The sequence below is a fragment of the Fopius arisanus genome, unplaced genomic scaffold (genome assembly GCF_000806365.1).
Source record: "Fopius arisanus strain USDA-PBARC FA_bdor unplaced genomic scaffold, ASM80636v1 scaffold00045, whole genome shotgun sequence".
NCBI lineage: Eukaryota > Metazoa > Arthropoda > Insecta > Hymenoptera > Braconidae > Fopius > Fopius arisanus.
In genome coordinates, this window is record NW_011887784.1 from 468,904 (window position 1) to 491,840 (window position 22,937).

Here is a 22,937-nt window from a genome sequence, read left to right on the forward strand (position 1 = left end):
AATAGAATTTCAAAAAGGCAGAATATTGCAACGATAAAATCTTTTTAAAATTCATTATATGCATTGAAAATGCGAGACAAAGGCATTTTTTATTTGGCTTTAATTCTTTATTGAATTCTCGGGTGTTTATAAATACAAGGGGTGACACGCCACAAAAATAAAATCACAAGAACCTAAAAATTCCTGAACTTTTTTTTGCCGTTTATAAGTAGATAATTGTTGCCTCTTCAAACCTCTCGATTATTATCTCATTGCACAGTTCGGATACACTATCTTTTTCTATTATTCTTTCCCTACTCATGGATAACACTGATAGGACAGGAATTATATATAAATATTCCTAATTATGTACATTGTATAATATTCTTACATCTAGGATCAATTAAGTGTTTTACAATTCTCTTTTTTCAATAATTTTCTCAATTTTTCATCTCGATATGCACCGAATTCATTCGAAAATCGGCTTCATACTGAAGAACATCACAATACAGAACTCGTCGTTTAAAACGAATACATTTTTTTACAAAATTTCATGGCAAATAAATTATAAACAATTCACAAAATTACAAATGTGTATATTCCCTGGTCTTCAATTCGTCTCTTTGTAAAATCAGTTCTCTGCATAAATCAGCAGTTCAATGTCGTTGTGACTTCAATTCAAAGTTAAATAAACATCAATAAGTGTCCGAAAATCCAACAGTGGACTCACAGCTGCCTGACAAAAATTCTGGTATAAAAAATTTATCTCTCACTCAAAATCGACGGTGAATCTCTTTTTTGGTTTCTTCAATATGTAGAATAATAATTCCATTACATCCGCGAGTCTACCAAATTCACTCATCTCATTCCCCACTTCCTTAATTCCGCGTTCAACATCATTTGACTCTAAAACGACCTCCAAAATTACAATACATTCCAAAAAGGGTCTACGTTATTTTCAGCTACAAAATAAAGTCAAAATCTCATCTATTTCATAAAACATGGCCTAATTTCCCGTTACCACTTTACTCGACACATTTGATTCCATGATTTCTATTTTATCATTTATCTTTCTATCCGCAAATTATACTTTGGCAGTACTTTAACGCTGTATAGTGTGTAATAATAGTAATCGAACTTTAAAAGTTCATTCAGCAATGTTTTGAGGTAAAATTTCATTCCATCCCCAGTGGCACATGTTTGAGCTTCAAGGCTGCTGAGCAGCGTGAATCATGGCAACTTTGAGCTCTTTAGACAGCACAGAAACGTCAACAACACTGTCAACCATCTCCTGCACAGCTACAACACTTGGAAAGAACTGGGCTGCTTGCTTCGTCTTTGATACTGTCTGAGCGAGTGCTTCACTCAGAGCATTTGCACACTGAAGGACCCTCGTTCGTATTTCATTGCTTGTGACATTCCTGTGAACTGTATCGCCAATGTGCACCAGACGGTGTGCACTAAGGACAACAAATTTTCCATGCGCCAGAAAAACCTGAAATAAAAATTAAAACAATTCTTCCATAAACATGTGAGCCCTTGCAACAAAAAAAAGATTCAGTAAAAAGTATATATCTAATCAGTAGATATTTTTTTGTGGATAAAATTTCGTGTTAGAAGTCCAATAATCATTGGAATTATATGATTATCTCTGATTTCTACCTTCGGAGGTTGATTATGCTGTACAGTTTGCAGAAATGCCTCAATAGCATGTGTCAAATGTGCCCCATGTGTTATCACTTGCGCCACGTAGAACGCCAACAATTGCTTATCATTAGGATCCATTGGAGTCGGCGTACTAGTTGTCTGAATAGCTGCGTTATCAGCCTCCGCCACGAGGAGATCATAACTCTTCCTCAGCTCGTCGGAAGGGAGTGCCGCCCTTATGTCCTCCCTTTGCTTCGCCACAGTCTCTCGTGAATCTAAATTCACGTAGTCATAGTCCTCTGCATTTGTGCTCGCACTGCTGGAGATGATTGACGATCTTTTGAATAAAAGTGTTGAATTCCCCTGTGAAAATAAAACCAACAACATTTTTTCATTCCACATCCCAAATTGACTTCAATCCATCCATTACTCAAAACATGTGATTAAATCTAATGACTTGAGTGTTAATTTAAAAAAAAACAATATTTTACATTTATTCTGTAATTATTTCATATAAACAATTTTGGAAACGTGCAAAAATACCTGAATAAAACTGGCAATTTGTCGAACATCTTCAGTGAGTGCCCTAGCACACGCCATGAGTTGATCCAGTGGATCGGGTTGTGGTGTTTGACCAATACCCGTTGGAGTGCCATTAGTGGGCGTTGATGTTTCATCACCACCTCTGGCTAGCCTCCCAGCGTCCCACTCAATCTGATCCAACTCGGTCGCAGCCTCTTGCACCAGTTTATCCGAGTCCCTGAGGGCCTTAACCAGTGGCCTAAATTTATTAGCAAGTCCCTTGTCAGGTGCCTTACTGGCATTGCCAAGTGTGCCCTCAGCGAATTCCGCTAAATCATGAAGAGATGTTCTCAATCTCAGTGCTGCCAGTCTTAAATCCATGAGTGTTGCATCGAGACGCTGTGCAGTCCTCCACCCAGGGCTCACGAACCCCAAGAGACGACCAACAGCAGCTGATGCCTCACTCTGGAGCTTCTGGAGGCCCTCGAGAGCTGATTCAAGCTCCAGTGGAAGCTCTTTGTTAACTTGTGGGCTTTCTTTGCTGATAGGAACGTCATAAATCTGTTGATTCTGATGATTATGAGGCATTTGACTTGGAGGTGGGGTTGTTGAGATTTTCTGGAGGCTGTTGTACCTCGATGATGAGGGAAGACGAGGTCTCGGGATGTCGTAGTCGGGTGCTGTTATGCTTGATCTGTTGGAGCCACTCAATGATCCATCATTTGTCAGACTGGAGGCTGAGCTACTCGGGGTGAGGGGCTGCAGAGGACGAGGTACGTCGTAACAGTCCAGGGGAGTGGCACCCGAACCGCCGGAACAATTGGAATTTGGTGTGCAGGAGGTGGGTGGCCTGGGGATGTCGTAGCACGAGGGAGCAGGGCTTGGACTGCTGGCTGGAGACGGAATTACTGGAGTTGCTCGGGGCGGCACGTCGTAGCAATCACTCATGTCACCGCCGGAGTCTATAGAGTTCTGGTGACCACTGGAGAATCGACCTGGGAATTAAGATTCGTTTCCAGATAATTCCGCAGTGATGTAATAAAATAAAATAGATCACCTTATCTGTTCAGACTTTCAGAGATATCTCCAAAAATAAAGGATACATTAAAATTCATTATTACGATATTATAATCATTTTTATTTACATTCATTACTCGAATGTCCTCATGTAAAAATGGGATGACAATTGATTTCAATCCCCGTGATTCAAGAGCCCAAGTAATTGAATGCTCTCGTTGAAAAAAAAAAATTACCTCCATGAATTTGATCCATCGAATTCAGCGGTGAATCTCGATGTGAGGATGGGGCAGGACTGCTCCGATTCGCTGGCAGATCGTACAGATAGACATCCCCACATTTTTGCGGTGTCACCACCTGTGGATCAAAAAGATAAAAACACGTTGAAAAAAGGTGAAAAAAAGAAATAAAATATATATATGTACGGAAAATTAAAACCCCATTCCCTGAGTCCCCCGGAGGTGGATAAATTTGGATAAGATCCAGGACACCAACAACGCCGACCACGCCTCGCAATATCCATCAACTACCGTGCCAGTCACGTTCGATATCCCGGGGCGATATGATTGCCATTGCCATAGCCCCGGCATCCCGTAAAAAATGAAGGAACGAGGACTCTTAATTCTTCTCTTCTCAATTCATCCACCAATTAAACCCTCGGGTGGGTTAATTATGACATTTCCGCCCTGAGTGAAGGGCTCGTATGTACAATCGAGCAGAAAAGACGTGTTTACTCTCTCCCCCATCGAGGGGAGATGAAAGGTATGGAATTAAAAGTTCAGACCTCGTATGAATAGTCTGCAAAGGAAAGCTTCCTAAATTTCAAAAATACACTTTCCCCCCGAAATTTTCGATATTTTATCGATAAATTAAAAAAAAATCAAATCTCCCGCAAAATCATTCCCGAAATTCTCCTGATAATTTTTCCTCCCACCCCACAAATTTCTAGTAATCCATCCCCCTATTTCCATAACAATAAAAAAACATCGAGTTATTCATCGCGACTCGATAATTGGAGTAATTCAAAAAAATAATTCATTCCCTCTTTCCACAGCTCCTCGATTAGTCAGCCATTATTCTCTTTACTATTCCATCACACAGCGGACCCTCATCAATTCTCTTTTTTTTTCAATAGAGAAATGAGAGAAACCTTTTCTTCTATAAATGAGTGTACGTGGGCTCTATACACCGCGCCTTCCTCTTGAAACAGCGGAAAAAAAAAGAAATAAAGAGAAAAACGTGATGGAGTAGACTGAGAGCGACCCTGAATTAAGAAGCCACGTTATTTTACTATTTCTCTCGTAGTGGAAAAACCGGAGAGGCATCTAGGATATTTGATTGTAGTGGTGATGCTGAGGGGGTTGAAAAGTGGAAAGGGGTGAGATGGAATGAGAGGAAAGGACGGAGTTGGGGGTTGAGGTCGGTCGATACCGAGCGTCGCGGCGCACTCTCACTCTCTTCCCTCCTCATCCCCGGGTACACCAAAAGGCGTATGACCTGTAACGTGAAAAATAGTGTACAGAGAGAAGAGGGAAGACCAGATGAAAACGGAAAGTGTATGCCAGGGATTGTAAAAATGAGGGAAAAGGGAGGAAAAAAAAAATGTCAGTGAGAGGGATGACGTTGCCATAGGAACCACCAAGTTCCCTCCAGGTATGTCTTCCTGAGCGATCTTTAGTGGGGTTGAAGATTCTGGGGGAGGCTCAGGTACATTATATTCATGGGATTCGTGAAACGTGCAACTGGTGCCTAACGAGGGGGTGTGCATTGTAGTTCTTGAGGGAGCGGTGCATACACTCATTACGCAATGTATCATGATTCCAGAAAAAAAAACAGTTCTATAGGCATCTCGCGAAATAATGTAATTAATTTATCTGCGATGGAGCAGAGAACTTCATCAATTCACGATTAAATTGTATTGCCATTGCAAAATGCAGACTTTCGTAATTAAAATTTATACATGAGAATCTGATTTTTCCCTTTCTAATATCTAATTGAATATTGCCTACACGATGTCATCGCTTATAAACTTGATTACCTAATTAATCAAGAATATTTTTACCCCTGTAGTGTGAGCTCTGCACGTACACACCCTAGGTCCTAGTGAACTGAGGATAAACCCACGCGCAAACAAGTTTCCACCGGGTTCATTGATATCACCCGTAGTTTCCCTGCCTACGCACACTTCCTCAGGTTCTCCGTGCAATTTCTTTTTTATTATTCATTTATTTTCACTCGGTGTTTATAGAGTTGTGGACTGAGGAGGCGTCGCGCATTTATATTTCAATCGTTTTATTAACTGTTGTATTCAACGACGAGGGAAAACTGAGGACAACAAAATCGTCGAGGATGATGATCTGGGGAAGATCATCCACTTGTGATCATCCGAGTAAAATACCACCAAAAGACTCGCAAAAAATTCTGATCACGGATTTCTCCACTCGCATTTCTATCGTTCCCTCAATTGGTATCTTTTAATTCCAAAGAGGACAAATTAAAACATGAAACAAGAGAGGAAGTTTCGAATAAAAGTATCATCCACATAGGGGAGCAGATGGGTCTTATCCATGCACGCATCTTCTGTCCTCTACTCTTTGATGCCGCCCGCACATTCCATCGAGATGACTGCAGTGTCCTCTTGGCTCTCTCCGCGCTATTTTTTGTATCTCTCTTTCCATTCCCCCTATTTTTTTTTCTTTTTCGCAAAGTACTTTTGTCTCCTTTATTTCTCCTCAAAGATACTGAGGCGTGTGTTTGCACGAGTTGCAGATACACTGTCGCACGCCCCACCGACGTCGACCTCAGGGACTTATAAGGCCAACAAGGGACACCAGAGTGTCCAACATGGCAAGTACAGGCCAGCAGGTTCTCCATGGGACAGACCATAAAATTCCAGTTGTTGATAAAAAAAAAAGGATCTTGGCTTCATCGCTTCTGTTAGTGTTTTGCGCTCTGCTATTTTTTTGTTATGATGAGCTTGTATTCGGGGGGAGAGGTAACTGTACAGCTTCCACGGGAACAAGTTCCGGGAAGTTATTGAACGATTATTCATGATTTTTCAAAAATTCGTATTTTTCACAATAATTTCATTCGGATACGAATGGATCACTTATCCCTCAAAACTGGAGGCGCTGCGTAGAGGAAAAAAAATTCTACTTGCTGACCTCGTCAGAATGAGATCCAACGCCATCTTTGAATTCCTCTAATTTTTCCGCAATTTTCACGATTTTCTAAATTATTGACATTATTTGAATTTCCCAAACTCCTCCGATAATTCTCTAATTTTCGCGATTGTCTCAATTTTTAAAATTTTTTTCCAGGAAAAAAAAAACACGTGAATTTCGAAAGGGGTGTAAAACAAATTGCAAATTCGATTGCAAATTCGATTGCAAATCCGATTGCAAGTTCAATTGCAAATCCCCAACCTCCACAATTGGCCATCGCAACTATGCCCTCTCAAATTTCGATTGAAAGAGCGCAACTGTATAACAACAGTTGAGTCAGCTGACTCCTTTCCGGACATTATTGCCTCTATTTATTTTCCAACAGAAGAACACGTATGCCGGCATATGGGTCCAAGGCACTAGGGGCGCTTGTTCAAATTGATGGGGTTCACTCCGGACGAATTAGACCTTGTATGCGCACACAAACTGGCCAATGAATGTTACCCCCATGCCAAACAATCGATTCCATCCAAATCGATCTGCAAGGGTACACCGAATTGAGGTTGAAATTAAACTTGAGCCAACTGTCACTGTTGTCCCATTTTTTTAATACTCAAAAGGAGAATGAAAGTCATGAGGGATATCAATCATGAGGAAGATGTTTGGAGTGAATTCATGGGTGAGGATGAGTATTTATAACGGTTTTGTGGTGGTAGCACAATGATGGAACGTGAAATGTGTAAATGAAGGTCTTTGACTGGGGGAAAAGCGGTAGATTTTTTTTTTTTTTTGAGAATGAAAAGATTCTTGAGGGGCTCATGAGGGCGTGGCTGGCCATTCTGGCACGTGGCTGTACCTCAATACGCATCGTCAGCTGCTTCCTGCCTCACCTTTGCCACTGATCATTCATTTGACCCCTTCAGGAAAATACGGGAAAAATACGGAAAAAATACGGGAAACATCTTATTGCAATTTTGCCTTCTCAATCCAAATGAATTATAAAGGGAAATATCTTGCGAAAGGGGAGGCGGTGATTTTCAACTCAATCCAATTGTCCAGGAATCCAGGAGGAAGGGTCTTTTAATGTGAAATGGGATTATTTAGATCATCTATTTAAAGGTACTCACCCTGTTCGATTGAACGTGCCAACTCCGTCTTTTTCCATGACGTTGGATTCCATCCTCGGAGAGGGTGAGATCAGCTCGACTGCCGCCAATACCACTGTCGTACTGACCTACTAGCAGACGCAGTCGATTTCCTGGACAGATTCCCTGAGGAGTTTAATGACAGTTAATGAGTGAACTCGTTGAACTGACGGATTCCATTCATTTGATCATTTTTCCATTTGCAAGATGATCAGAAGGAACCGCGTCTTCGTCAGATAAAATTTTTCAGATATTAATTTTCTGGATAAAAAAAGAAAACCCCGAATCATAAACAAATTATCATATATAATGAAAAATTCATTGCTCATAATGAATGAAAATTATCAATCAACAAAATCATCGATAAATACAGGAAAAAATCATGGGGTCGAAATATTTGTATTATTTTTCAATTAATCATCATTAAAATTTCCATAGAATGACCAAATAATAAATCCCCAGACTGAACTAAAAAATAATTTGATGGGGAAATTTTCGAGGTAAATTTTCTCCGGGAAGAAGACCCCCGGCCACCGCTTGAAAAGCATTCGATCAAAAAAAAATGGAAGAAAAATGCAGATTTAAGGCGAGAGCAAATGACGAAAATTGAGGGAATGAGAAAATACCTGTCTACCCCTGAGGGCGCATAGCCACCATCCCTCAAGACCCGAAGTATTTTGCTCCAGAACAGTTAGAACATCACCCTTGCGAAATGCCAGCTCATCTGGTGCCTCGGCAATGTTGTCATAAAGGGCCCGTGCCTTTACGCACTTCTGAAAACAGAAAGGGTAACAATTAGCTTAAGTAAATTTCTTCGGTCTGTTTCATCCGCCCTTTTAACACCTCAAACGCAAATAAAATAATTTCTGCGCTCATTGTTTTGAGATAAATAACACTGAACCCTTCACCCCTTGACAATTAACACTCGTCTTCTCGTTGAGGGATAGATAAGAGAGGCGACAGCCTGACAATATATGAAGACAAGTATTTTGGCCTGGGTTGTGTTACCAGAAGTACTCAAGTGAGTTCAATTGAATTGGCCGCGCACTCGGAGCAATATTTCTGTGACGTAATTTATCATAGCATGTGTTCTGACTTTGAGATTGAATGGCGGAATTATTTTTCTCACAAAAATTATTATAGATCATTCCAGAGAAATTATTTGAGAAGCGATGCGTAAATACATCCACTGCACCCAAAACATAATTAAAAAATGTATTCAAGCATGAGATTGCAACGAAAATAATACATTATTAAAGTTTCAGTCTGCTTTTCAGCTGTACCCCAGACTCTCCTCTCGCCGAACGAGTTTCGACGTTTTAATTAAATTTTGAACGGTTAATATTGCATGTGGAGAATTTTCAAGGCTCTCTGGTAGTACTTAATGCAATTAGGCAGGACTAATTGACGATGACGTGCACTCTCGGCAGATCTAATCAGTCGTTAATTATCTACGAAAAATCCAAGAGATGAAATTTTGAAGAACGAACTGCTCTGATCTGGTATTCCAGATGGAAAACGAAATTACATCTGGGATATTACGAGTCAACCCGATTTTCTCGATTCTCTGCAGCTCAATAAACCCGGGTTATTACGTACATCAGAGGGTTTGATTAAAACTATCGCAAATGGCACTGGGGGCCGATAAAAAACGTATCGATGGATCGATATAAAAAAAACCCGGTCCTAAACCAATATTTTGAGGTGGGGTAATTTTTACCGGATCTGTATAAAAACCGTTTTGTATTCAAACGTTTGTATCACGACCCCGGGGGTTCCCAGTGTGAGTCAGAAAGTATTATCCGATCTTATAACAGCCGGCGCGATAAATTTACACGTTTCGGCTCGAGAGGGTATGAAAGACACCACACAAAATAGAAAAAACATAAATAAATATAAAGAAGGATATAAGTTCTTCGTTATCTCTACGAGGAACTTGTTACGGAGGAGAGGTTCAAAGGGATTTTCGGCGGGTAATCTGTGTCGTGTGGGTAATGAAGGGGAAGAAGAATGATAAACTTCACTTTCCCCTCAAAAACGGGAATACAGGTTCTACTTAAATGTTGATCTTGTTGATTTTTAATCAAACGACTGATTTAAAGACGTTTCACACATTTTTAGCCAAAACTTTCTAGAAAAAATTATTGATTGGATAGAACCGAAGATACATACTTTGGCATGAAAAAATTTTTAATTATTCAATGAACTCTTCAACACATCGGATATCGTTCTATAAAAAAATGATATGTAAAAAAAAAATATTGAACAAGAGAGACATTTTAATTGGCGATTGTTTTTCTTTTTAATGTTTTTAAAAAGGATTTTATACGTAAATTCAGAGTCTGAAGTTACTCAGATGGATAAAAAACAATGGAAAAAACCAGAGAGAATGATATGTATTCGAAGGTAAAATGAAAACCGATTATTACAATTATTTTCCGTAAAAGGAAGTAAACCATGTAATTCACGGTTTTCAACGGTGTGAAGATCGGTCGGCAATCGTTTCTTGCATTGGACATATCTGCGAAACATCAAAACACCATAAACCCTGAAAGAGCCACTTGAAAAGACGTCTGACGAGAGTTTACCACTAATCTCATCCCCTCGACCAACCAAATTCCAGTGATTAGCATCTGCAGATTGACGTGCAGAGGGTCTGAAAATTAGCCTGCCAGTGACTCGACGAAACACGAAATAAACTCACACTGCAGAATCCATTTGTCAGCAAAAAATAAAAGTTTTTTCTTCGTGGCTTCAACCACAACGAATTTACACCAGTGAAATGATTCTTCCACTCCACACTCCAATTCGCAAAAAAAAAAAAATCATTATAATTGTTCAACAATTTTTTCTCGATCCTAATCAATAGGAATAATTATGAAAATAAATTCTGGATTTCAGTAATTCGATCAGGCAAAAACTACTTGAATTACTTCGAGGTCAATCGAGTTTAGTCTAAAGAGAATATAATGAGAGAAAAAAATCAGTGGTAAAAGGTGAAAGCGATTCTCCTTGCAACATTGTTTATTATTTTTGTGCCAAAGTACTAACTGATTATACCGGTAAGTCGAGTTCTATGAGTACGTGATATGTAATTCAACGCTAATACAAATGTACACCACTTGAGCAGTTGTACAGCGTTTAAGCTATGTCTTCAGCAATTATCCGCTGACAACCCGCATAGTTATCTAATTCCATTGTATTCGAGTATCCGAGGTCGAGCAAAAAGAAAAATCCGAGAGTAAAAGTCACACGCGTGTCGAATTAGCTCTGCGGGTTGTAGCTTCCCTAGTTCCCATGCCTAATTCATTTTCGTTATAACAATCTGAAACGAGGGGATTAACAAATGAATTTGCATAAACCAAGACTGCGAGTGATCGACTCACACCGAAAAATCGGTCATCATGTCTCACATGTTGAACAGCTTGAGTTTTAAAAAACGCATGACTAATTCCTCAAAAACTATCACTTCACAGCGAAAATAAATTCGAACAGCATGAATTCCCCATTGGAAAATTACACTTTTTAATAACATTTAGCAACAATGAGAGATGATTTTTTTATGGAATTTTTCCATTGACGGATTAGTCAATTCCTTGAATATTCTGGTAATTCCCAATTTTCAAGTACATTTAATCGGTGGCTCCAAAAATTGATGGAAATGTTAAAAATTGAAAGAACAAATCGAATGAATGAATAAATAAATTAATTAATTGAATTTGACATTTTTCAATGAAAATTAAATTGAAACTCATCTCAACTAAAAATTGTTACTAGTATATTAAATATTCAAGAATTGAATAGTTCTGCTGCTAAACAAATATTTCGAAGAACCGTCAAGTGGTACATATGGCTCCATCCCAGAACGCCTGTGAGAATATTTTTCTCCTTTTACATGTCACATGTTTTATTGTTACCCTCGAAAAAAACCACGTCTTCTCCGATGCACTTGTTCCTGAAAAGACACCCAGAAGACTGATCCGGGGAGCGATCGGTAGTTTTTGAAATCCGAACCGCCTGTAGCCCCTGATCTACATATGTATTTATTTCTCCTTCTAATTCCCCTATTTCTTTCAAGCATCAATATTCCCCAAGACAATAGGAATCCAAACGAAAATAAATTCCAAAGGCTTGAACCCAGTGAACATGTGGCAGTTCTCACAGCACCGGAGACTCCATCTCCACTTCTACCGCAGGTCTTTCGTTCGTAGCATAAAAATTTTACTCTCAACATTATTTCTCTGCAGTAGCTCATCTCCTGGTGGATAAACATCTTCCAGTAGAATTTCCTTTGTTTCCATATCGCCATTAACTTTCCGAATGACCGAGGAGCACGAAACTAAACTAAACTCGAAATACTTTCACGCCAGTCGAGGGAAATAACGATTTCCTCCTTGAAATTTCGCAAAATATCGACGTACCAACGACAAACGCAAGAAATCATCCTCATAATCTCGAATTATTACCGATACCTTCTCATTCGTTCAGGTTTTCACGAATTCCTAAGCACCGACTGATAAAATTGCCGTGAAAAAATATCCCATTTCGCCATTTCTCAACAAATTTTTCAAAAAATTCCCAAAACAACGAAAAAGTGAGAAAAGTGAATAAAGAGTAAAAAAAACTAATGTATCATTGAATAATGATAAAATAAGAACGGACAAATGGTATATTTTATCTGAAACGTAAAAAATGACAAGATATCGATAACTCGTTGGGAATCCTAGAATCACCAGAGAAAGCCAGTTCGCAGAAAGAAGAAATGGCCAAATCGTCTGGAGTACCTTGTGTTGAGCCTAAAAATTTCTAAAAAAATCATCCAGATACGGACAGTCTCGTGCAATAATTCCCACCACCGAAGGACCAGTTTTCTACAAGACCTCAAACCGATAAAGAGCCTTAAGTGGTCCACAGACCGCCACTGTTGCCTACCATCTCTACCTTCCAGGAAGGATAACCTCGAGACAACCGCCACCCGAGTCGCCAAGGAGTCATAAAACCTGCGTGGGATGAATGGATGTCGAAGTGAGACAGAAATAACCAGGAGAGTTTGAAAAAATATATGAAGAAAATAAAAATGACCAGAAAGTTAGAGAATCGTAAAATTTGGCTTGCACGTGAGCACCAGCCCTTTTAACTGCCAATATGTTTAGCTCGTCCCTCTGAGGCAAATAACAGGAGTATCTGGTCCGCATTTGCGGGGCCCATTTTTATCCTCTTTAAAATGAGAGGTGAAGAGTACAGGAGGACGGAGAGGATGAGGAAAATTTTCGCTTTGAAATGTTCCCCGTAAATCGTTACGCTCAGACATGACAGAAATATTTATTTCTAACTGGTCGTTGCCCCCCGGATGCACTTGATAATCCGACAATTGCTGAGTCTAGCCAAATGCTTCAGTAAAGTGCAGGAATTCAATTTTTTTCTTTTTTTTTTGCTGGTGTGGAAAAAGGAAATAGAGGGTAGAAAGCAGTTTGCACTGGGAATATCGCTCATTACCTCGTTTTTTAATTTTTTGTTGAGATATTTGAGACGATGTGGGTTAATGGAAGTTTCACATCAAGAAGAGTATTAAAATCAATCGCATTGGGCTTCTCCGGGTGAGTGGAAATATTTTTAAAGCGAAAGTGTGATCCTGTTTCAGTGATTTTGCGCAGTAGAGATTTCAGGGATTTTTTTTCCTTTTTTTAAGACCGAAGTTATCGCCTTTTTGGTGTATTCCTTTCATTCGATAGATATATTAATTTTTAAGTTGAATAACTGGTGGGACTCGGCGTAGAGGAATTTTCATTACAGTCATAACTAGTCATAACTTTAATAACACTATTACAATATTCTTTTAAAGTCATGCTGAGCATTGAGAAGGCTGCGAGAAGTGAATGCGAAATTTCAAGCAATTTTAATAGCGCTGTCTTCTCAGGTGTAGTAATTCTAATTGTCTAATGTTTAACTTGGAAAGTTTGCTCAACTTCAATGTGCAAACATGAAACGTCTCAAACTTCCGCCCAAGAATCTTAACAATTTGTTGATGATAAAGAATCTTTACCAGGAAAAGAGGAGTTACTTCGTCATCTTCACAAGTTTCTCATCTCGTGCGTCACTGATTCCTCAAGAACCACTGAGTTTATCGGGTTAACACTTGAGAAGTCATTTGAAATTTTTTCAAAAGAAACAAGACCGTAGTGTAATACGAGATTACGGTAGCTCCACCGATCAAACGGCACATGAAAACCGCACATTTTTATCAATACCCGGACTACTTAATTTCCCCGAAAGAGAAATTTCCCGGGGAAAATGGGATCGTGACAGATAAAATTTGCTTACATTTAATACATCCTTAGAGAGCCATCTGTTCACCAGGTTTGTCTATTTTCAAGAACTCCCCCAAATACCCTGCAATTTGTGGATTCAGTGGAATGTTTACTCTTCAAAAAAGATAAAATTTTGAAAAAAAATTCAAGTATTTATCTTCAGAAAAAGTTATTCAATCCCCCGAATATTTTCCTATCTTTTCCACCGGTTAGAATTCAAGACTTCACCCCGAAAAATATCGATTATAAAGAAATTATTTATCCTGAGATGAATCATCTGTAAAAAACGTAAAAATTCAGATCGGATGATTCAATTCAATTGAATCCAAACCGTTTCCATCAGAACGAGTCAGAGAACTCAAGGGTTTGGGTGATTTCAATGAAAGAAGTATATCGAGATTGAAATTTCATCTCGATGGAATTTTCATTCATGATTTCCAGTGGAATCTATTTTAGTCCCTTCCATTGAGTCACAAATGCGGATCTGTGCGTGGGTGACGTGGGTGCCACTACCACAGGAACCATGGAGTGACGTATCATCCATTCCATGAGATGCTACCACCTAAACACGTACGACAATGTACTCAGGGTTCAGTCGCATGAAATCCCATTAATGCCGGCGTCGAGGGGGTCCCTAGGTGTCAGACCCAATGCTGGACAACGCGCGAGTTTATAATCCAGTGGAGCTAACTTAATTATTCACGCATCGAGAACCTTCCAGTGATCCAAACAATGGGGAAAGAGTGTCAAAACCACTTGATTATCCAATTGGTTTCAGCGAATCAATCAGCAGACGAATTCAATGAGTTCAAACACTCATAAAAAATCGTATTGAATTTGATGATATAATATAATCAATTAAATTTCATAACAATTTCTTTTTTTCTCAGAACTTTTTCCCTTCCCGAATCTTTCGACTCACCAGATGCATTTCAACGAGTTATTGATGATTTTTTAACAATAATCTCATTTTTTACTAAATTCAATCGATCGCATCAAGATTATTAAACCATTTACTGTGTAACGAATATTGTTTATATATTGTTTACATATTTTTTTTCCCCACTTTGACAATATAAAAAAATTATTTGAAAAATCAGTATAAATGTGATAATTTGGGAGGAGTGAATTGAGTATCTGAGGGAAGAGCTTGAAATTCAAAAAATAGTGTTATTGAAAAATTTTATGCACTTTTGTTGATAATTTTCGTGATAAAACAGCATTGATACTTGGACAACAACCAGTGCAACAGGAGAAAGACTCGTTATCGCCAGCAGTAGGCGTTGCCTGAGCTAAAAGACATTAGCACCGGGGACCCGGCGCCCTTGTTGCTGATTCAAAGGGAAACACGTATTGGATAAGCTCAAGTAGATTGCACGGTACCCCACGGGAACAAGAGCCACTCTCACTCGATAAATCGTACCGCTTTTATACAGGCAAAATAAGATTTAAAAAACTATCTTATGCGGATGATTTACATGAGTAACGACGCTTGCGAGATGCAGCCACGTGCCAGATTTATTATGCCCCATCATAGACTCCAACCCTGTTCTGGTGGTTGTATGCAACCCTCAGTACAATGTACTTTTCATTTTTATTCAGCCGAGAGAGAATGGCCCGGGTAAATTTGATCGTTTTTTATGGTCGAACTGTTCAGCGCATATTAATGCTCCTTTTGTCAGGGACTGATGAAAAACCGGGATTTTCGGGTGTGTGTATCCGGGTTATTCTAAACCTCAATGTAATCCCTCAAATGCAACAATAGATCGGAAATATTTGGATTTGTCAAATGGTAAAATCATGTTCGATGGGTCAAAATATTGTGTATTGATCATCGAAATATAGACTGCATTGGACAATGTTCTCATATAATAAGATGTACCTGACAAAAGTACCTGGCAAAAATACCAATTCGTATTTAGAAATTAACAGAAATTTTCAAATGATCTCTACAATAAATTCTTGGAACGAAAAACATTGAGTCCTGAGATATTCGCGAGAAGAACTTCCGTGTCACTCAATTCGCCTCGAAAATTGATTTAAAAAAACTGAGTTTGAATCATCAATGAGCCAGCTCTAGCGTAATCGTTGGGATCCGATCCGACACAGTTTATGATCTTCATGAATGATTCAAAGGTCGTCCTCGGGGTCAAATAACGAATGTGGGTCGATGTTCCGTGATACCGCAACTTCTTTTATATTTTCCCTATTTTTTCCACATCCCACATTTTATACGTATTTCCGGGGATATGGCAGCGTTCCAATCTCCGAATCCTTCCCAGCATCCCTAAAACGTAATCTTTTCTTGCTAGAGGGTAAGCACGATCAAACGTGAGAGACATCTTTTCATGTCATCACGAGTTAAAAAAAAGCAATTCCCATGGCCCAATGCATTTGTCAACCTAGTTTCCAGCGAGAGTACTTCCACCATTCCACCATTACATCTCGTTATTATCGTTTTTTTTTTAACAAGTCCCTCCAATGGGTGACCCTTGTATCGACTAAAAGTTCAGGAGTAATTGACAATTATATACCAAATACGAGAATTTATTATGATATTTTTTAAATTATTGTCATGTGTCGAAATAATATCTTCTGTTGAAATATTTAAAGCTGTAATACTTTGGAGCAATAATTTTTTCAGTTGTAATATTTTTCGTTATTTTGATAGGTAACCACTCCAATGAAATTATATTTGCAACGTTCATTCTCCTTTCATCCGTCACTATGCCAGTCTACTTTCAGTCGAGTGGATTTTAACTTTGCATAAGCTACTGTAGTGAAAACACATGCGGCTAACTTTTCGTCGAGACTCTAGTTGTACACTTGACTCGCTTAGACGACTCTTTGGTATGTGTTTTTGTGATGAAGGGGCACGAGTGTTTCACTTTAGCAGATGCCCGTTAGCTTCTTGCCTTCTGTACTTTCTTGCCTCAATCTAGGGCCGAGATTGTCAAAGAGGTTTTAAATACTCTAAAAAGTTATTGCCAATATCTTCTCATTCTCCTCTTTTTATCTTCTGTTATCTTTCCTCAATTTCTAGGAAATGCTGAATCAGATTGACATGAAAAAATATATCGATTTTTATTTTCAATATCATTATTTAATTCATAAATTTTCATAGTCGTACGTCTATTGCATCTGAATTATCAAGATATTTCAAAGAGTGCAACAAAAATTCAAAATGATATACAATCCATTGACGGCTCAACATGAAAGCAGAACGCACGGACTCAATTGCAGTTGATTACCAAAAAAGGACTCGCCTTCTCGAAATGTTGCCAACTCGTCCACTACCATTGGATTTTCTTGCCCAGTGGTTGCCATACACTTAAATATTCAACCTCCAAGGAGAATACTCAGACATACTCGCCATCTTCACAAATTCAAAAACACGCGACCTCCTCCCCATAAAAATCCACCGAAATTGAAATAAAGATAAGTACTCGTAGTTTTTTATTATCGCTTTCCAGTAATACTCTTGAAAAATAACGTATCCGTGTCCCGACGCGAACATTACACGCATTGTACACATTGTTTATAGATAAGCCTCATATTTGCGCTGTTATCGTACCCCGATAGGATCATATTTTGAATTGCAAGCTACCATGACTCAAAACCACTCTTTTGTCGATGGAAATAGCCTTTCAATAATAACGAAATATCACGCATTTCACATCGAGTAATTGACGTGAATTTTTTTTCCCAACTTTTTATTCTCCATCTTCAAGATTTTTTTTTCTTTTTTTTTTCGTTTCTTTTCAAGGACAATTATGTGCTCTGGACCTTTATACTTCGTATGCATCACGTGCTTTCTCACGGTATCACTGGACACGCAAAAGTCACTGATAATTCGAGAAGCCCACGGGTATGATGAGCCAAGGTAGAAAATTAAATGTAGAGCACCTGGAATTCATGACTACGAGGGATAATTTTCAGTTGGCGGTAGAAAACTCGTTTCAACGGTATCAAATTAACTTGGTATTATTTTCTGTACCGCTTCAATCATGATTGCAGATGGACTATCACGGTGGATTGACGCCCCATTTCAATGGAGTTGATAAGATTAAATTTTATCGGCGATCGATGCTCGGAAATTTTCAGGCGATGCTTCTACCTCCGAGAAATATTGTACAGAAAAAAATCAACGATTTGAATTTTATTCAATTGTAATGGATATTCAGAAATAATTGGCATTGCGATGAAAATTATTCAAGTGCAACAAAAAAATACTAGAACACTAGTATTGACTGGTACTTGAGGCAGGCTCACTTGAGAAAAGTTCGAGAAATACTTATCCCAAGGAGCCATTGGGTGAGTACCACATCTGCTGGTGAGGTTGGAATAGTACTGAGAAAAAATACTTTAGCTGGTGATCACTCATAATTTTTTCGAGGGCATGGATTACACGATCAAGTAACAATCATCTTAATGATTCCAGAGTTGGAAATATTTTTATTATTAATGAAGCGAGAAATTCAGAGAGGAATGATGTAATAATGATGCAATAATTTAACTATTATATTAATTATGCAGATATTTCCAAAATAAGTGATTCTGAGTAAAATGATTAATATAATTCTCAATAAGAAATCGGTTTGACTTTGAAAATGAACTCTTGAGATTCCATCCTGGAATAATTTATTCCAAAGGTAGATGCATAAATGAAGAAAATTCCCCATTAACCTGAACCGTTATCTCCCTATTAAATTTTTATTAAAATGGGAAAGTAGGCTATTACTCTAGAGTATGTGAAGGTGCAGTTTCGTTTTATGAATTCATCGGAGAGGACTTTTAAATGGGCATAGCTGAATTTTATCGCAGAATGAAGAACTTCGCAGATGTTGTTTTTCTCAAAAACTCAAAAATTTCAGCCGTTTTTTACCAAACTAAAATGCACGTGTTCCCGCTCTTTGAATTAATAAATAACCGAACAGACATATCGAATCAATTTTCCATTGTCCAATGATACGAGACCAACAAATTTCAATTAAACAGCAGATAAATAATCTGAAATTGAGATCTCATCACTGGAATCTAATCACATCTAATCTAATCTCAGTCTTGCAGAATACAAGATAATTGAATCAGCAGAGGACATTCAAACATATCTCAGAGACCCTCTTAAAAAAACACCAATGATACCCGAAAGAAACATCAGATCAAAATTTTTCCCAATTGTCTGTTCCCTGATTCGAACTCCTGAGGCTATAAGACTAGGACTCAGAAACGACTATAATAAATCGAAAAAGCCGGATTTGATTGGAAAGAAAAAAAACCTGATGATTGGACTGCTTCCATTTGGCAAGTCATACATTTTATGACCACAGGTACAAGTAAAAATGAAACTTTCACCAAGTATCAGAGAAAGGACGTGTGTAGACTTGGAAAGGAACGTGACATTGACCAACCAGGATAATGTGAATCGACCTCGACGGGGTGTTAAAGGAAGGCCTCAACGATCGATCGTAACACACGAAGAGGGAAAAAAAGGACGTCTAGGTACCCACCCCCGTGTCCTTTTAACGCTCCCCTTGGCACAAGCTTCATACCCCCCCTTTTTTTAGGGTCGTGACATCAGTGCCAAATGGGTGAGGCTAAAAAGTGCATTACCCCCGGAGGAGAATGAAAAAAAATTGTTGCGGAGAAGACAGCTAACACAAACTGTAGTCCAAAGGTGGTGATATCTCTGGAGACACAAAATGTATTGTTGACGGTTTGCTTGCGAAATCGTTTGGCGAAGGCCTTCGTGGAACTAAATTGCAAGCGGTGTGAAAACAAAGCGATAAAGAGTGGTGAGAGGGACCCAAGAGGAATACTCGGTTACAAACGATGGGTTCCTTGACATACGGGGACACCTGGGAGTTACATGGTGGTCGTACAATGACTTCTTTCTAAGATTTATTTATTTTCTAATGAGAGTGCCAAATTAATCGAGATAGACGCTCCGTTGTACCATTTGTTGGCACTTTTTAACAATACTACACGAATTTGTAAAAGAATCCTGAGGATTTTTGAATTTTTATTCTCTGGGGTTTTTGTCAGAGTTCATTCACCGTTTTGCAAATTTTTTTTGTAACCGGAACTGAGGGTTAATCCGAAGGAATTTTATGGTAGTCAATTTTGGGGAATTGAATGCCAATTGAAAATGGTGATGATTAAAATATTTAATTGATTTGCAAGTGAAATTCTGGGTGTGAAGTGTGAAAAAAGATGAATTAATTTCTTGGTGAAATTATTTTTACGTTAATTCAAATTTTAAGAAATTTGTATGATTTTGAATTGAAAAAATAGCAAGTATTCGTAAGCAATTAACAAACGTTGAATACGCATTATCTCTCCCCTTCATATTTGCAATAATTATTCATAAACTCTGTCTGATTTTCACGCTGATTTCTTAATTTTCAGGAAGTTCTTACGTAAATATGTTAATTTATTTAAATTCCCGGGAATTCGTTGTTCGTTGACAGAAAGAGAAGAATGAGCTCTCGAGATTATGCAGAAAAATAATCTGCCGGAGGAGGAAAAAGGTGAAAATTAATTAAATGCACATGAATATGTCGGAGGGATATACCTATTGAACCGTTCTCACGTTAATCTTTAAAAACGATCAATTAATTGCGGTAAAAGTCTTCGGCAATTTCTCTTGGTACTCATGCACAAATTTGTTCTTTATATGGAAGACAGGTATCGGCTTACTTGGGAGAAAGGTAGTGAAGTTGACCGGGTGACTAACGGTAAATTAGAACGCAATTTAAAAAAACATTGCACACGACCTTTTAACCAATTCGGCATATGACCCGTCTGAATGTCATGGGACAGTCTTTAATTTAGCTACTGTTCATTTTTACCCTCCGTCATTCCCTCTCGATAGATTTCCAATCTCTTCCCTAATTTTCATCTCAATCTAAATTAAAACTCTTTCATACTATTCATAGAAATTGATTGACATTTTTTGAAGATGAAATCTCCTATCGATCTGAATTTCCCTTCAACTCTACCGTTAAACCACAACCAATTGTCATTCTCAATATCTATTGATGACATTTAAATTGCTTCCATTCCAATTATTCTCGTTATTATCTCGTGATTTTTCGTACCAATTTGGCGGACAGTCGAGTACTTGAAATGCACTCAACTCCGAGCCATTGGGAACAATTAATCGTGATGGAGTGGTTGGAATCCCCGGAAATTTCATCCAGTGGTTACTCCATAATTTCTCAAACTCCAGACAACGATGCACGTGACAGTTACTCCTGGGTTATGGATTAATTTCCATTTCTAACGGAGTTGCATTTGGTTTGTAAAATTTTATAAAAGACGAATTGACATGTGACGTGGGGGAGATATTTTAGAGAATGTTTGAGGAGATTATAGATCGCTTGTTGTAATTTAAATGAGCAGTCGGGGCTGATCTCACGCACAGACCAATCCCTCGAGAATATTCAATATTTAACAACTAGAATCGGTGAGGAATTCATATCTCCAAGTTTAGACGGCTTTCCACCTCATAATTGATTCGAACCCGAAGTAATATTCAGGGTTGGAGTGATTTATCGACGCTTGAACGAATTTTATTCTGGAATTTATGACCAAGTCGTCAGAAAAGAATTTAGTTTTCTAGGTAAAAGTAGTCAATCAATTGGGAAATCTCAAGAGCATCAGATGAAAGTTTAACTCGTAATTAATCATTTTGTAGACCTAAATTTGTGTTGAATGAGACTTTATGAATGTTTTCTCATTGCAAACACTTTCTATTTCGGACAATAAAAAGCCCTAATTGAGCCCAATGCCACAATTGCATGTAAAAATATGAAAATGAGTAATCCTCGATAAATAAAGATTGTATAAACATCCAAAGGCATGCTGTGAACTGCTCCACGAGAAAAAAACTGAAATGCTTCTTTGAAATGAATTTCCTCGCTTATATAATTAATTCTTTTGTACCAAAATTTCTGTAGAGTACTTCAAGTATGATAAACAATGAAGAAGGACATTATTTTAAATAATTCCAAGACCCACGACGAATTTTCCCTCGACATGACAATATGATTATGTAAAAGGATAAATAATATCAAAGTATTCTCCAACAAACTTGTCTTAAAATTTTTACTCCAGAAAAGTCCAGGAATAGTAAGACAACTGCAGAAAGTTAAACTTCAAAATGAATCATCCCGTTCACTCCAAAAAACAAAACAAAAACGGCTAGTGCAATAATACACCCTGCGTTAATTCCAACTCCAAGTCCAATGAACTCCTCCTCAAAAACAAATATAGTGTGGATTGTAGATTAAAATGCTCACATCGCGATCCAACAAAAAAAAGACATCGAGTACCTATTGAGTTCCATCATTCCCAATTTGAATACACCAAAAAGAGAACTCCAGAAAAATACCAGGAAATCACACGCCCCCAAACGCCCCCTCCCAAACAAGCAAAACGATCAAAAAAATAAAAAAATAATCCAGACTTTGGGAATTTTTTAATTGACATACCGGATTGAGAGATGTCGAGATAATTTCAGGTGTCTGCGGCAGCATTTTAACGCCAATCATGATGTCACCGATGATCATCAACACTCGAAATATCACAGATGAGTGATCATATCAAAAACAATATCACTCGTCAACCGTCAAAATGGTTTTATTGTAAAATAAAACAATGGAATAAAAATCAGAGGTGTACAGATATACAACACGATCGATAGCACTTTAGTATCCAAGATAAAACTGTTTCCGTAGGGCTGTATTTATCTCGTCAGGTCGATTAATCCCGTTAAAATATCACCCCTGATGCATTGGATGGGTGGAAAGGAAGGGGTTGATCGTGTTTCGTGGTATTAAATTTCGATTTAAATCGGAAACACGAGACTTGATTGAAAAAATCGGAGGGATACACCTTTCCTCGGTGAGACTGTGCGCGGTACTGCCTTGAGTCCGGGCGGGTATTGGATACCCTGCGCACCGATTATCACCGATCATCCACGAATTTTCCCGAACTCGGTTTACTCGCCCCACCACGAAAAATCGTAGTATAGTATCGGAAAATTCCAATCGATGTGAGTTGTACGGGTGTGTGAGTCGAGATTTATTATTGACGGGGTGTCTTCTACCGTAATAACACCAGTGCATTCAGAAAAAAAATTTACCCTATCC

The 22,937-nt window shown here is 38.3% G+C and overlaps 1 protein-coding gene across 1 annotated transcript; it reads right to left on the minus strand.

Moving 5' to 3' along the window:
* Positions 1 to 91: 91 nt before the first annotated feature.
* Positions 92 to 22,694, minus strand: p130CAS (Serine_rich_CAS and FAT-like_CAS_C domain-containing protein p130CAS). The gene is made up of 7 exons (XM_011305880.1): positions 22,278 to 22,694; positions 8,101 to 8,247; positions 7,457 to 7,600; positions 3,402 to 3,522; positions 2,170 to 3,143; positions 1,642 to 1,989; positions 92 to 1,474 (listed from the first exon to the last, which is right to left on the minus strand). The coding sequence occupies exons 1-7, from the start codon at positions 22,353 to 22,355 to the stop codon at positions 1,187 to 1,189; spliced, it is 2,100 nt and encodes a 699-aa protein (XP_011304182.1). The 5' UTR covers positions 22,356 to 22,694; the 3' UTR covers positions 92 to 1,186.
* Positions 22,695 to 22,937: the final 243 nt, after the last annotated feature.